Below are 14,620 nucleotides of genomic sequence, written 5' to 3' on the forward strand. Positions count from 1 at the left end.
GTCATAAGTGCAGACAAGGGTCATAAATCCCTTTTCTCAGGGCCGTTGTAACTTGGGACGGCCGTTAAACGAACTGTGGAGGATTGCCTGTATTTAATTTCTATATGCCGCTATCCCCCAAAATCTTAAGCGGCAGCAAAAATTGTGGCAGGGCAGCCAATGCCTTCCAAGTCTTCTTGCCAGCAAAACCAAGTTTTTACAGACCTCTGGAGGGGATTCTTAATGAACCCCAGTCTTGGACAGCCTTGACCAGTGACTTGGGGCGGGGGGGAGAAGGGGAAAAGTTTATTTTTCAAGTACGTGGAAGCCGCTGGAACTTTCGGAGTCAGTTTGATGTCCGCGTTCCAAGCCATGCATCCAGAGATGGTAGAATTCCAAGGGCCGTCAATCTCTTCAAAAGAACAGTTTTATTTGATGCATCACTTTGGCACAAATAGTGAAAGCTGACTCTGAGATTTCCCGCGGTTTTCCCCATAATTCAAAAAGAAAGATTTCCTCCTCAAGTTCCCGGTAACGCTGTCCAATCCAGTCGCTGGCCGGTTGCTTGGTTATTTTGCTCCTCCAACCACCTGCGAGAACGTCCTTGGTTCCCACAGGGAAAGCTTGGTGGTTTTGGCCACAAAACTCCCCTCTAGCTATTTCCCCCTTCCCTGTCTTTTGTGGCAGCCCTGAAGCCTCAGCCAGGTTCATTTGTGGATTGACATTTACATTACAGTGTTCCCTCGATTTTCGCGGGTTCGAACTTCGCGAATAGCCTATACCACGTTTTTTTAAAAAAAAATGAATTAAAAAATACTTTGCGGTTTTTTTTCCTATACCACGGTTTTTCCCACCCGATGACGTCATATGTCATCGCCAAACGAATAATTTTTGCAGATAACCAAAAAAATGATTATTGCTAATAAATAATTAGGTTCATAAATATCAGGATCACTAAGTGTCTTATTCAATGGTGAGTAGCAGTAATAATGGTGAGTAAATGGTTGTTAAGGGAATGGGAAGTGGTAATTTAGGGGTTTAAAGTGTTAAGGGAAGGCTTGTGATACTGTCCATAGCCAAAAATGGTGTATTTACTTCCGCATCTCTACTTCGCGGAAATTCGACTTTCGCGGGCGGTCTCGGAACGCATCCCCCGCGGAAATCGAGGGAACACTGTATTGACAACTGTCCTCCCTTGTCCTGTCTGAAGCCTTCTGGCAAACAATAATAAACTCTGCAGGGGTCCCACTCTGTTAGGGTAGGTTGCTATGCAGAGTTTTTAAATTTTATTTTAAATCAGCCTTTGTAAAGTTTGAAAAGGGACCGTTTCCTCCCTTTGAAAGAAAATTGGGAATTCTCGAGGACGGGACGGGCGCCCCAGGGATACTGAGCTTGAAGGCTCAAAATTTGGTCCCTTGAGCAAGGAGTCATTACAGCCCACCAACCTCCCTGTGCCCGTTGCACTTAGGCCAAAGCGGACGTGGTGTGGAAGCCGGTGGGGTTTTCCCAACCCTTCCTGTCTTGGGGAAGTGGGCGCCTCAAAGAAGCCGAGAGAAGCCTGGGAAGCGAAGGGCAGCCCGACCCATTGCAGAGGACCGAGCCGTGGCCGTTAATTTCGGAAGCGTTTTTTCCCCCCCTCCCTCCTCCTTTTGGGGATTGTCCGGCAGGATTAGCCCTTGGCAGTTGGGGACGTCCTTTGGCCTTTCTCCTCCCCTGCCGGTCTCCTGGGTGACCAGCCAGCATCCTGCCTCTCCTCCTTCCAGGCGACGCTCCACTTCCTCCTCCTCCTCCACCTCCTCCTCCTCTTCCACGTCCACTTCCTCCTCCTCCAGCTCGCAGTCCAGCTCACGGTCCCATCGGACAAGTAGCTACCACCGGACCGGCGGCTACAGCCGTTCCCGCAGCCACAGATATTCCCGGTCCCACAGCAGGACCAGGCGGTACTCAGCCGGAGGCTCTCGGGATGGGCGCCGACACTCCAGGTCGCGGTCGACGGAACGGGGCTGGCGTTACGGCTCTCGGCGCAGATCGAGGTCAGTGAGCCAAGCTGCAGGAAAAGGGTGCCCTTGTGTATCTCTTTCGGGGAGGGGCAAGGGTAGATGTCCAACTTTGGCAACTTTTAAGCGGACTTCAACTCCCAGACTTCCTCAGCCAGCCGCGCTCGATGGGGAATTCTGGGAGTTGAAGTTCTTTCTTTTTTTTTTAATAGTTGTTTACATATAAAAAACCAAGCAAAATAGTCAAACACAAACAGAAGTAAGACGGAGAGGAAAAGAGAGGATAGAGAAAGGAAAGAGATTTTTATTTTTTTTAAAAAAAATTATTTATAAAACACAGACATAAACAGGAAGAGAAACAAAACACAAAAAAAGATTTGGACAGTTTTGTGACATGCCATTCTAATAGTGTTTCTTTTCTATTTCTATTACACAGAACATACTTACATCATATAAATAAAATCTGGGTAATGGTCTTAATTAGGTATATCCATCTTTTTTCCCTTTTATGTCCGAAAACTATGGTCTTTATTCCCCAAATTTCCTCTCACTTATTAACTCTCTCGTTCTTTTTTCCTCTTCCCCTTCTTCCTAGCCATTCATAAAATTTATCCCAACCATTGGTAAATTCTTCCTCAACTTTGTTGTTTATTTTCTTAGTTAAGCTGCCCGTGCGCGGAAACTGACAGCTTAACTGAGAAAGGCAGGAATTGAAGACAGAGAGATGAAAGAAAAAAGAGTGGGAGGAAAAGAGAGATTATATGCAAGTAAAAATTGTGCATATATTAATCTAGCCGCTGTGATTATTTGTGTGATCTAATATCTATCTCTCTTTTATTTTGCCCGCTCTGGGAGTTGAAGTCCATAAGTCCGCACGAATCCCAGCGACCAGTTAGGTCCCACAGAGTGGGCCTTCTCCGGGTCCCGTCAAGTAAACAATGCCGCTTGGCGGGACCCAGGGGAAGAGCCTTCTCTGTGGTGGCCCCGGCCCTCTGGAACCAACTCCCTCCCCCAGAAATTAGAATTGCCCCCACCCTCCTTGTCTTTCGTAAGCTACTTAAAACCCACCTCTGCCGCCAGGCATGGGGCAACTGAGATACCCTTTCCCCCTAGGCCTTTACAATTTTATGCATGGTATGTCTGTATGTATGTTTGGTTTTTTATTATAATGGGTTTTTAATTGTTCTTAGTATTGGATTATTGTTATACGCTGTCTTATTATTGCTATTAGCCGCCCCGAGTCTCCGGAGAGGGGTGGCATACAAATCCAATAAATAAATAAAATAAATAAATAAGTCCATAAGTTGCCAAGAGTGGATTTCCTCTGCTTAGCTGGCTGGGGAATGCTGGGAGTTGAAGTCCATGAGGCTTAAAAGTGACCTGGGTTGCAAGTCCCCTGCCCTCATGCAAGGCTCCTTCTTCCCTCCTTCCCAGGAGCCATTCCCGATCTGGGGAACATTACCGGTGGAGCAGCGGTAGAGGAGGGAGGCACTGGAGCAGCAGCCGCAGCAGCCAAAGTGAGAGCGAATCGCGGAGCCGCAGCCGGTCAGTCTCTCCGGTCAGAGAGAAAACGCTGAGGCCTGCGGTTTTGCCTGCCGTAGGGGAGAAACTGAAAAAGTGAGCGTGCCGTTTTATTCATGTTTATTTCATGTTTTTATTGATACCCTGCCTTGATTATTTGTATTCGTAATTCCAGGGAGCGAGCATAGTTAAGCTCAGAGAGCACCGAAGAGCATCTAATGCCGTGATGGTGAACCTATGGCACGAGTGCCAGGACTGGCGTGCAGAGCTCTCTCTGTGGGCACCCAGGCTATTTCCAGATGGTCTTCACTGCACTGGAAAAACAGCCTGAAAACTGCCAAAAAACTGGCCGTTTTCTGGCCTTTGGGGAGCAATTTTGGGGTGTTTTTTGGCCTTCTGGGGGCATTTTAGGCTGTTTGGGGGGCCATTTTTCAGGCCAAAAACAGCCTGAAAAATGGCCCCCAAACCGGCCTAAAACATTCCCAAAAAAGACAATTTTCTGGGCCATTTTCTGGTCATTTTGGGCCATTCCCGGGGCCAAAAATATCGCAAAATTGGTCTAAAAACAGCCCAAAACAGCTTGAAAAGTACCCCAAAACTCCCTGGAAACAGCCCCCAAAATGGCCAAAAAACAGGCACGCACGCGCCAGCCAGATGGTCTTTGGGTTTCTGGCACTCTGGCGGGCACACATGCGCATATTTTCTGGGCACTCGGTGCCAGAAAGGTTTGCCATCACTGGCATATAGTCTTTGGCGTCCTCCCCTTCTCCAACACCCCTTCTTTTTTTGGGGCACTGATGATGTTACTTATTTGGGTAACGAGACGTCTGCCAAAAACCCCAACAAGCTCAGAGGGCACCAAGGACCCCACAGTCCTTTTCTTCCTCTACTCTGCAAGCCCCACTCCTTTCTAGCACTTGATGATGTTACCTAGATGGGTCATGAGACGTCTGCAAGGAAACCACCAAGCTCAGAGGGCATCTCTTCCATCAGTGCCTTTTAAACGACAGCTGGCCGTCAGTGTAGTTTTGTGGCGGCTGCTGCATTTTGCCTAAGTTGAAAAGCTCCCACGCGCTCTTTAAAGGGCAGCCTTCGTTCCCACCATGAAGGGGTGGAAAAAGCGAGGAAACCAGTAGAGCGGGCTAAATAGAAACATAGAAGACTGATGGCAGAAAAAGACCTCATGGTCCATCTAGTCTGCCCTTATACTATTTCCTGCATTTTATCTTACAATAGATATATGTTTATCCCAGGCATGTTTAAATTCAGTTACTGTGGATTTACCAACCACGTCTGCTGGAAGTTTGTTCCAAGGATCTACTACTCTTTCAGTAAAATAATATTTTCTAATGTTTTTAGTATAACTTTCCTGCTCCTCCATTTTATCCAAATTGGGTTATGATCTGCCCATAAAAGCTGGGACAGGTGGTATATCTGGATTGCAAAAAACAAATTAAAATGAAAGAAAATTGGGAACCCTAATCCCAAATTTAGAGAGAAAAATTAAATTGATACCATGAAGAAATATCAACAAATCAAAGCATTACTATACCATTGAGAAAATGATATAAAATTGATACAATAACAAGAAAATCAAAAGGTTGTATATATGTAATAAATATGTAATAATTATTAAAAGGAAGATATTCCTTTTTGTATTATGTATAAGCTGCAAGCCAATCACACTACCTTTTAGGTGGTGCAGACTCTAAGTAATGATACCAAACATTCTATGTATAAAGCAAGATGCTTTATTTCCTTTTTCTTTTTCCTTTTTTTTTCTTTCTTTATGTGTATGTAGTGTATATATTGTTATTTTGTTGTTTTACCAACCATGTCTGCTGGAAGTTTGTTCCAAGGATCTACTGCTCTTTCAGTCAAATAATATTTTCTCCCGTTGCTTTTGATCTTTCATCCAGCTAATTGTCTGCCTTAAGCAAAGCAAAACATCTCATCCCACTTGTTTCTCCTTGGAAGCTGCTTCTGGATTCTGTGCTTGAGAGATAAAAATAAACAAAAAAGTTGACTTTGAGTTTTGGCCTTCCGATACGTTTGTTGTAGAAGTGGCTAGTCCATATTAATCAGCAACAGGTTGAGGCTGTAATGATGCTGTCTTATTCTACTGCACTAAAGAAAGTCAGCGGTCAATGTTTTTCTCTTTGTTTCCCCCCCCCCCTTTACACTTGTCTTTTTCAATTTCCCCATTGTTTCCCCCCCCTCCCCCCGTGTCCTTTGTATTTTATATTTTGGAAAATTTAATTATAATTATCGCTCAATTAAAGCATTATCCCCTTTAGTGCTTGTTTAGCCTTGCAAAGGCACGCGCTTTGCTGACTCAGATGATCTTTTGATTGACACCCATCTCTCTCTCTCCTCTCTCTCTCAGGGCTGAAACGGCTGGTGGTAAAGAGGCAGGAGCTGCCAAAGTCAGTAAGAATTTAAACCTCACCTCTTAAAATTCCCACCACTGCAGAAAAACAAAAGACTCAGGGAACCATAGACATGCAGGAAAAAATGTGCTACGTGGGGGTCTTTGCATGGTTGTGCTGGAGCGTTTTGTATCGGAGTGGGTCTCCTCCGGGTCCCGTCAACTAAACAATGTCGCTTGGCGGGACCCAGGGGAAGAGCCTTCTCTGTGGCAGCCCCGGCCCTCTGGAACCGACTCCCGCCCAGAGATTAGAATTGCCCTCACCCTCCTTGCCTTTCGTAAGCTGCTTAAAACCCACCTCTGCCGCCAGGCATGGGGGAATTTCCCCCTAGGCCTTTACAATTCTATGCATGGTATGTCTGTACGTATGTTTGGTTTTATAATAAGGGTTTTTAATTAGTATTGGATTATTATTATATGCTGTTTTATTGCTGTTGTTAGCCGCCCCGAGTCTGCGGAGAGGGGCGGCATACAAATCCAATCAGTCAATAAATAAATAAATTTAGTGAAGGTTGCAGATAGAACTTATCGTATTTTTCGGGGTATGAGACACAACTTTTACCTCCCTAAAAGAGGCTGAAAATTGGGGGGGCGTCTTATACTCTGAACGTAGCTTTTAAGAAGCTTTTTCCCCCCAGCCCTAACAAGCCTCCCAACTCTTACCACCTTGCAGGCTTTTTCACTGCTACTCCATCCAACTAATGTTTTTTTTCCTAGCCCTAAGTCTGTAGGCTTTTTAAAATTGCAACTCCCTCTGAAAAAAGGTTTTTTTTCCAGCCCTAACTGTTCTGTCAGGCTCTCTGGTAGACTCCTCCCCAAAATTCACAGGTACAAATTTCAGACACACACACACGTTTGAAAATTCAAGACAATGTTCTTTATAATGAAAATTCCCTTAACCTAAGCCCTCTTTTGGTATAGCAAAGAGCACTCGTCTCCAAACAAACTGGTAATTGGTACAAGTCCCTTATCAGTTCTGTGATACTTAGCTTGCAGCTGTGAGGCAATTCACAGTCCTTCTTCTTTCACAAAGTGAAACACACTTGGCTCTGGTTTAGTTTCAAAGCGGGGAAAAATCAGCACAAAAAAGGTCAAAGTCAGCAATGCAGTCACGAAACACAACGATCAGATAATCCTCCACAATGGCCAAACCCACAGGCTGCTCTTTATAGCAGCCTCACTAATGACCACAGCCCCACCCAACCACCGGTGGCCTCATTTTCTTTGATAATAATCTCTCAGTTGTTGCTGCCTATGCATCGCTCTCCGCATGCGTGGCTGTATCATTAACTCTTGTTCCGAATCCAAGGAGGAGCTAGAGAATTGATCTCCTTCTGAGCTGTCTGCCCCACTCTCCTCCTCCCTGTCACTCATGTCTTCTTGGTCAGAGGAGCCTTCATCAGCAGATTCCACCGGGGGGGGGGGCAAAACAGGCCTGCAGCATGTGGATGTCTCCCCCACATCCACAGTCCTTGGGGCAGGAGCTGGGCCAGAGCTAACCACAACACCTAACCAGGGGATAAAATAATGTGCTGAAACTGGCCAGACTAAGGACGCTGGCCAGACGAATACCTGATAGGCAGATTTGTTTCTTCCTATTTTCCTCCCCCCAAATTAAAGTGGGTTTTATACTCCGAAAAATACGGTAACAGAATAATAGTGTAGAAAGGGGCCACAAAATACAAGCCTGCTTGCTATCAAAAGGAGACCATGACGCAGCCTTCCTTGTCACCCACAATCCTACATTTGCTTAAAAGTACAAAATAAGTTACTTGGTTACTTCAGCCCCTTGCACGAAGGGAACCGCCTGCGCGTAGTCGCCTGCCATTCATGCGCAACCCCTTCTCCCCTCCCCGAAACCTGCAGACACAATGAGGGAAAATCGAGTTGAGTGAGCAATCGTGCTACCAACTTAACAACTGCACGTAAGAAACGTGGTCGAAAAATGGGGCAAAACTCACACCACCAATGTCTGACTTGGGTCGCAGAAATTTGGGGGTCCATTTTGGCCTCCACCAAAGGGCCACCTGCAATCGTCCTGTTGATTTGCCGTGATGGACAGCCCCCCGCCACCCCCATTTGTGTCCGCTGGTATTTCCTAGTTGAGGATATTCCAAATATGTTGAGTTGTAGCTCTTCGGATGGCCGGGATCGGCCCAGTTAATGGTTTGAGGCAGCTTCAGAAGATGGAATTTTTTTTAAAAAAAAATTGGGGCTTGATTCGGTGCCAAATTCCTGGCCGGGAGAGAGGGGGGATGTTGCTTTGATCCCCGCAGAAGACGGAAATGTTAACATGAGTCAGAGGGCTGCAGACAGGACAGGAAAAAATGTCTGAAAAGAAAAATGTGGCAAGTTTTTGGAATCCTGCCCTGTATAAACAAGGTTTGAAAGCCTCCCTGATTCCTGGAAGAGTTGCAGATACGTGGAAATCAGGAAGGCCCAGGGGCTTTGATCTCCCCCTGCCCCCCAAAAGGCTGATAATTCTGATTTTTTTGGGCAGGTTAGATCTCCAGAAAGGGAATGGGCCTTCCTAAAAACAATTTTGCCGGCTTTGTTATCTTGATTTATCACGTGGTCGGCATGTGTATATGTTTTTGTAGATTTTCACGGGTACTGGTATGGCGGTCTTGGGTTTCTTCCGGTGTAGGATTTGGAAATTTCTGGCAACGTTTCGACGAGGTCCCACTCGTCATCTTCAGGCTGGTGTTTCTGTCCTTGTTCTAGGGCGAACACGGGGAGACCTGAGCTGCCTTCCTTCTATAAAGGTCTCGCTGTGTTCGCCCTAGAACAAGGACAGAAACACCAGCCTGAAGATGACAAGTGGGACCTCGTCGAAACGTCGCCAGAAATTTCCAAATCCTACACGGGAAGAAACCCGAATATACCAAGACCGTCATACCTGTACCCGTGAAAATCTACGAAAACATATATATATTTTCACGGGTATATGTCTGTAGATTGTTTTGAGTTCGGGTTTTGCCCCGTGTAATATTTTGAAGTGTCTATGCGACGTTTCGGTGAAATCACATTCTATATTTATTTATATATATTTATCTATATTATCTATATTTACAGCAACACTAAGCTAACAACTTCAGCCTGATGATGGTGAATGCGATTTCACCGAAACGTCGCATAGACACTCAAAATATTACACGGGGCAAAACCCGAACTCAGAACAATCTACATATATATATATATTCCACATTTATTAATTTTTACAAATAACTCAAGGTGGCAAACCTATCCAAGGCACTTCCTCCTCCTGTTTCCCCCACAAAAACAACCCTGTGTGGTTGGCTGGGCCGAAAGTGACTGACTGGCTCAAAGGCACGTAGGCAGTTTTCATACCTAAAGTGGGACTAGAACTCACTGCTTTCATGTCTAAGACAGGACTCACCTGTCACTCAATTGGATTTCATGGCCAAGGCGGGACTAGAACTCCCTCTCTCCTGGTGATTGGTTCAAAGTCACCTAATTGGCTTCCATGCCTAAAGTGGGACTAGAACTCACTGTCACACAATTGGATTTCATGGCTAAGGCGGGATTAGAACTCCCTGTCTCCTGGTGATTGGTCCAAAGTCACCTAATTGGCTTCCATGCCTAAAGTGGGACTAGAACTCACTGTCACACAATTGGATTTCATGGCTAAGGCGGGACTAGAACTCCCTGTCTCCTGGTGATTGGCCCAAAGTCACCTAATTAGCTTCCATGCCTAAAGTGGGACTAGAACTCCCTGTCTCCTAGTGATTGGCCCAAAGTCACCCAATTGGCTTTCATGTCTGAAACAGGAGTAGAACTCCCTGTCACCCAATTGGCTTTCATGCCTAAGGCTGTTTCACTCTTTCCTGCTTTCTAGCCAGGTGCCTTAATCACCAGACCAGATTAGTTCTCAACCACTAAGATCAATCTTGGTTTTCAGCTTGTTTTTTTCCCAAAATGGCTGGGACGACTGATCCCAACAATTTATATGTATTTAAATGGCCTTAGATACAGTCTATTTTTCCATTTGGGAAGATTCGTGTCCCACCTCACAAGGGTCGATCCATACCCAAGGAAAAAAAAATAGCAGTAGAAAACCCAATTCTTTTAAAAAATAAAACTACCCTGTTTCCCCCCAAATAAGACCTCCCCTGATAATAAGCCCAAATGGGCTTTTGAGTGCATGGTGACAAGGCCAAGGATTTATTTCAGGGTTCAAACAAAATATAACAGGGTCTTATTTTCGGGGAAACGTGGTAGACTTTTATTTGGTTCTTTGCGGAAGATAGAGCCGGTCCCTGGGAACTCAAAACACAAGGCGTTTCGTTCTCGTATATTCCAGTGAATGGCCGTCTCGTCGTCCCCATCTCTTCCCCTCGCCTCTATTACAATAATACTTTATTTATAGGGGACCCTGGCCTTTCTCCACCTGTGCCTCCCCCAAACAGGACGGAGGAACTCGGGCTCCGGGGCAAACGTCGTAATACCTTTCTGTTTGCTTCTGCTTATAGCCAAAGCTGACTCCACAGGAGAAACTCAAACTGCGGATGCAGAAGGCGCTTAACCGACAATGTAAGCATCATCTTCAGGGCTTGGTGGGAAGGGCAGTGGCTGGGACCCATGTGGAGACCCCTCCTGCCACCACCACCCCTCACTTTTCTGCTCTGCCTGTCCAGTTAAAGCCGACAAGAAAGCAGCCCAGGAAAAGATGATGCAACAGGAACACGAAAGACAGGTGAGCAGGAAGCCGACCGATTGTCCCAAGGTGGTCACCGAGAGGGTCCATTGTAATAGAAACATAGAAGATTGGCGGCAGGAAAAGACCTCCTGGTCCATCTAGTCTGCCCTTATACTATTTTCTGTATTTTATCTTACAATGGATCTATGTTTATCCCAGGCATGTTTCAATTCAGTTACTGTGGATTTATCTACGTCTGCTGGAAGTTTGTTCCAAGCATCTACTATTTCAGTAAAATAATATTTTCTCACATTGCTTCTGATCTTTCCCCCAACTCTCCTCGGATTGTGCCCCCTTATTCTTGTGTTCACTTTCCTATTAAAAACACTTCCCTCCCGGACATTATTTAATCCTTTAACATATTTAAATGTTTCGATCATGTCCCCCCTTTCCCTTCTGTCCTCCAGACTGAGTTCATGAAGTCTTTCCTGATAAGTTTTATGCTTAAGACCTTCCACCATTCTTGTAGCCCGTCTTTGGACCCCTTCAATTTTGTCAGTTTATAATTTATTTTATTTATTTATTAATTGGGTTTATATGTCACCCCTCTCTGGGGACTCGGGGCAGCTTACAACTAATATGCTTTGGTTGTACTTGAATGGATGATGTTTGATGTTTAGCTTTTTATAAGGTCATTACCAACACTCTGAATTGTGTTTGGAAACCAATGTAGTCGATGGAGTGTTGGAGAAACATGGGCATACTTAGGGAGGTCCATGACTGCTCACGAGGCTGCTAAGCATTAAGTGGCGATAAGTAGAAAGCAGCACTGTGGGTTGCTAGGAAGATGTCCCTGGTAGCTTTCATGCTTGGGCTGACAGGACTTCCGTCTTCTCTTCCAGGAACGAGAGGACGAGTTGCGTGCCATGGCTCGGAAGATCCGGATGAAGTAAATCTTTTTCGATTTTCCCCGTCCTTGTGGCAGGGTGGCGCGGTGCTTCGTCCCAGCTGACCTCCCGTTTTTCTTCTCTTGCAGGGAGCGGGAACGGCGGGAGAAGGAGCGGGAGGAGTGGGAGCGACAGTACAGCCGCCACAGCCGCTCCCCTTCCCCGCGCCACAGTAAGTGCTGCCAAGTACAACAGGTTTGAAATTGGGAACAGGTTGTGCCAGGCTCAAGCGGCACGCTCCGGCCAAGGGGTACATTCTACGAGCATCGGCGTGTACGATGTGGTTGGAGCCAAGCATGGTGGCGTATAAATGCGGAAGAGAGCGTTGCCCCAAGCGTGCCATAAGTTAGTTGATTGATTGACTGATTGATTGGTTCAATTTGCATGCCACCCAACTCTCTAAGGACTCTGGTACTTCTTCACAAGTACTGTATTTTTTAAAGTACAGTGATACCTTGTCTTATTTATTTATTTATTGGATTTGTATGCCGCCCCTCTCTGTAGACTCGGGGCGGCTAACGATAAAAACAACATGTAGCAATCCAATCCAATACTAAAATAACTAAAAAAAACCTTATTATGAAACCAAACATACGTACAGACATACCATGCGTAAATTGTAAAGGCCTAGGGGGAAAGAGCATCTCAGTTCCCCCATGCCTTGCGGCAGAGGTGGGTTTTAAGTTGCTTACAAAAGGCAAGGAGGGTGGGGGCAGTTCTAATCTCTGGGGGGAGTTGGTTCCAGAGGGCTGGGGCCGCCAGAGAGAAGGCTCTTCCCCTGGGTCCCGCCAAGCGGCATTGTTTAATTGACGGGACCCGGAGAAGACCCACTCTGTGGGACCTAACTGGTCGCTGGGATTCGTGCAGCAGAAGGCGGTCCCTGGGATAATCTGGTCCGATGCCATGAAGGGCTTTATAGGTCATAACCAACACTTTGAATTGTGAATGGAAACTGATTGGCAACCAATGCAGACTGCGGAGTGTTGGAGTAACATGGGCATATTTGGGGAAGCCCATGATTGCTCTCGCAGCTGCATTCTGCATGATCTGAAGTTTCCGAACACTTTTCAAAGGTCGCCCCCTGTAGAGAGCGTTACAGTAGTCGAGCCTCGAGGTGATGAGGGTCTTATGAACTTAATTGGTTCCAGAACAAGGTTCGCAAAGTCACTCAGCATTAATTCATAGCTAGTGCAGAACTAGAACTCACCGTCTCCTGGTGACTGGCCCAAAGTTGCTTAGCCAGCTTTCATGGCTATGGCAGGACTAGAACTCACAGTCACCTGGTGGTTGGCCCAAAGTCGCCCAGGCAGAGGTTGTATTATTTCTATTTGTTTTTCAGGTCGAGAACACAGCTCGTCAAGAAGGTAAGGCCTGATTTTTAAACCTACTTAAGAGGTGCTGAAGGGGCAGACTGAACGGACTGTAGACGCCATGTTGAAATTGGCCGCTTTGGACATTGAATCAAGCCATTGGAGGAGGACCTGGACACGAAGTACCTGAGGCTTTGTTTTGAACGCTAGAGCGCTGCTGAATGAAGCCACATTTATTTTTTAAACGCATTTGTATACTTCTACTATCCAAAATGGATTTAATACTTTACTTGGCGGGGAAAGAAATACAAATTAAAACCTTCAAAGGCCCCATCTGGTCCAGGATTGGTGCATGGTGGCCAATTTGATGTATCCAAGAGGCAGCCCAAACTGAATATGGAGGGGGCAGTAGCCTGTACAACACAAGCAGCTAGTTTGCTCTATTTCAGGGGTGGGGGAACTATTTTATTTTTATTTTATTTATTTTTATTTATTCAATTTTTATGCCGCCCTTCTCCTTAGACTCAGGGCGGCTTACACATGTTAGCAATAGCACAGAGCCAGCATATTGCCCCCACAATCCGGGACCTCAAACTATGGCCCCTTTAGGACCCATGGACTTCAACTGTCCACTATGCCGGCTCAGGAAATCTGGGGGTTGAAGTCCACGGGTCCTAAAGGGAGGCATAGTTCCCCCACCCCTGCTCTATTTAAAAGGCACCAGGTTGGGGGGAAACTGGCTTAGGAGCCCACCAAATCTGGACTATTTCATGTCTGGATACTGGAAAATGGAACCCACCAAGTTTTCCACTGTCCTTCACGCCTTTTTTTTTGTTCTTCGGTCTCTTGCAGGCACTCGCGGTCAAGGTCCCGAAGCCCCCACTACCGCCACTAGGATGGTATCCTTGGTGCAAAGCCACGCTGCTGACTTCTCGCCCCGCGGGCTCCCCTCCTGGATGGGGGGGAGGTCTCATATGTTAACCCTACCGTGTAACAATGCTGTACATTGCTGTTTTTTGTCAGAAAAATAAAGTTTGAAGGAGAAAAAAAAGGTTAAATGGTTCACGATGTTGGCTCTGTGGCAGTGTCCTCCCTCTCCGAGTTCAGGGGTGTCATATTCAAGGAGTTTGTGACTGGGCTGGTTGGTAAAGCACATAAAATGTGGTGATGTGACCACTGAGGACCAACATTCTAACTTGCAAACCGTGTCATAAGGCCCTTTTTTTGGAATCTCTCATAATTTTGGTGGGTTGCTAACAGGGTGTCCAGCAAACCTGAAAAACGGGGAAATCAGGGAATGATCAGGGAATTTGGGGAAAAAATGGAATAAATCAGGCAAAAAATCAAACTATTTAACATAGAAACCTAGAAGACTGACGGCAGAAAAAGACCTCCTGGTCCATCTAGTCTGCCCTTATACTATTTCCTGTATTTGATCTTAGGATGGATCTATGTTTATCCCAGGCATGTTTCAATTCAGTTACTGTGGATTTATCTACCACGTCTGCTGGAAGTTTGTTCCAAGCATCTACTATTTCAGTAAAATAATATTTTCTCACATTGCTTCTGATCTTTCCCCCAACTCTCCTCGGATTGTGCCCCCTTGTTCTTGTGTTCACTTTCCGATTAGAAACATAGGCAGAAAAATACCTCCTGGTCCATCTAGTCTGCCCTTATACTATTTCCTGTATTTGATCTTAGGATGGATCTATGTTTGTCCCAGGCATGTTTAAATTCAGTTCCTGTGGGTTTATCACGTCTGCTGGAAGTTTGTTCCA

The 14,620-nt window shown here is 45.8% G+C and overlaps 1 protein-coding gene across 4 annotated transcripts in view; it reads left to right on the plus strand.

The window, feature by feature from the left end:
- The window catches only part of CLASRP (CLK4 associating serine/arginine rich protein), a 32,277-nt gene extending 18,377 nt beyond the window's left edge, over window positions 1-13,900 (plus strand). For 2 of the 4 annotated variants that reach the window (XR_011560329.1, XR_011560330.1), the window contains exons 15-23: window positions 1,743-2,012; window positions 3,411-3,593; window positions 5,884-5,927; window positions 10,419-10,479; window positions 10,584-10,642; window positions 11,488-11,534; window positions 11,622-11,704; window positions 12,872-12,896; window positions 13,695-13,900. Coding sequence is in view for 2 of the 4 variants with exons in the window: in XM_070764491.1 (XP_070620592.1) it covers window positions 1,743-2,012; window positions 3,411-3,593; window positions 5,884-5,923; window positions 10,419-10,479; window positions 10,584-10,642; window positions 11,488-11,534; window positions 11,622-11,704; window positions 12,872-12,896; window positions 13,695-13,737 (811 nt within the window). In the remaining 2 variants the exon portion in view is untranslated. The remainder of the gene's footprint in view (window positions 1-1,742; window positions 2,013-3,410; window positions 3,594-5,883; window positions 5,928-10,418; window positions 10,480-10,583; window positions 10,643-11,487; window positions 11,535-11,621; window positions 11,705-12,871; window positions 12,897-13,694) is intronic. The other 2 variants (XM_070764491.1, XM_070764492.1) reach the window with 1 other exon arrangement.
- Window positions 13,901-14,620: the final 720 nt, after the last annotated feature.

Source organism: Erythrolamprus reginae, chromosome 11 (assembly GCF_031021105.1).
Source record: "Erythrolamprus reginae isolate rEryReg1 chromosome 11, rEryReg1.hap1, whole genome shotgun sequence".
Classification (NCBI taxonomy): Eukaryota; Metazoa; Chordata; class Lepidosauria; order Squamata; family Dipsadidae; genus Erythrolamprus; species Erythrolamprus reginae.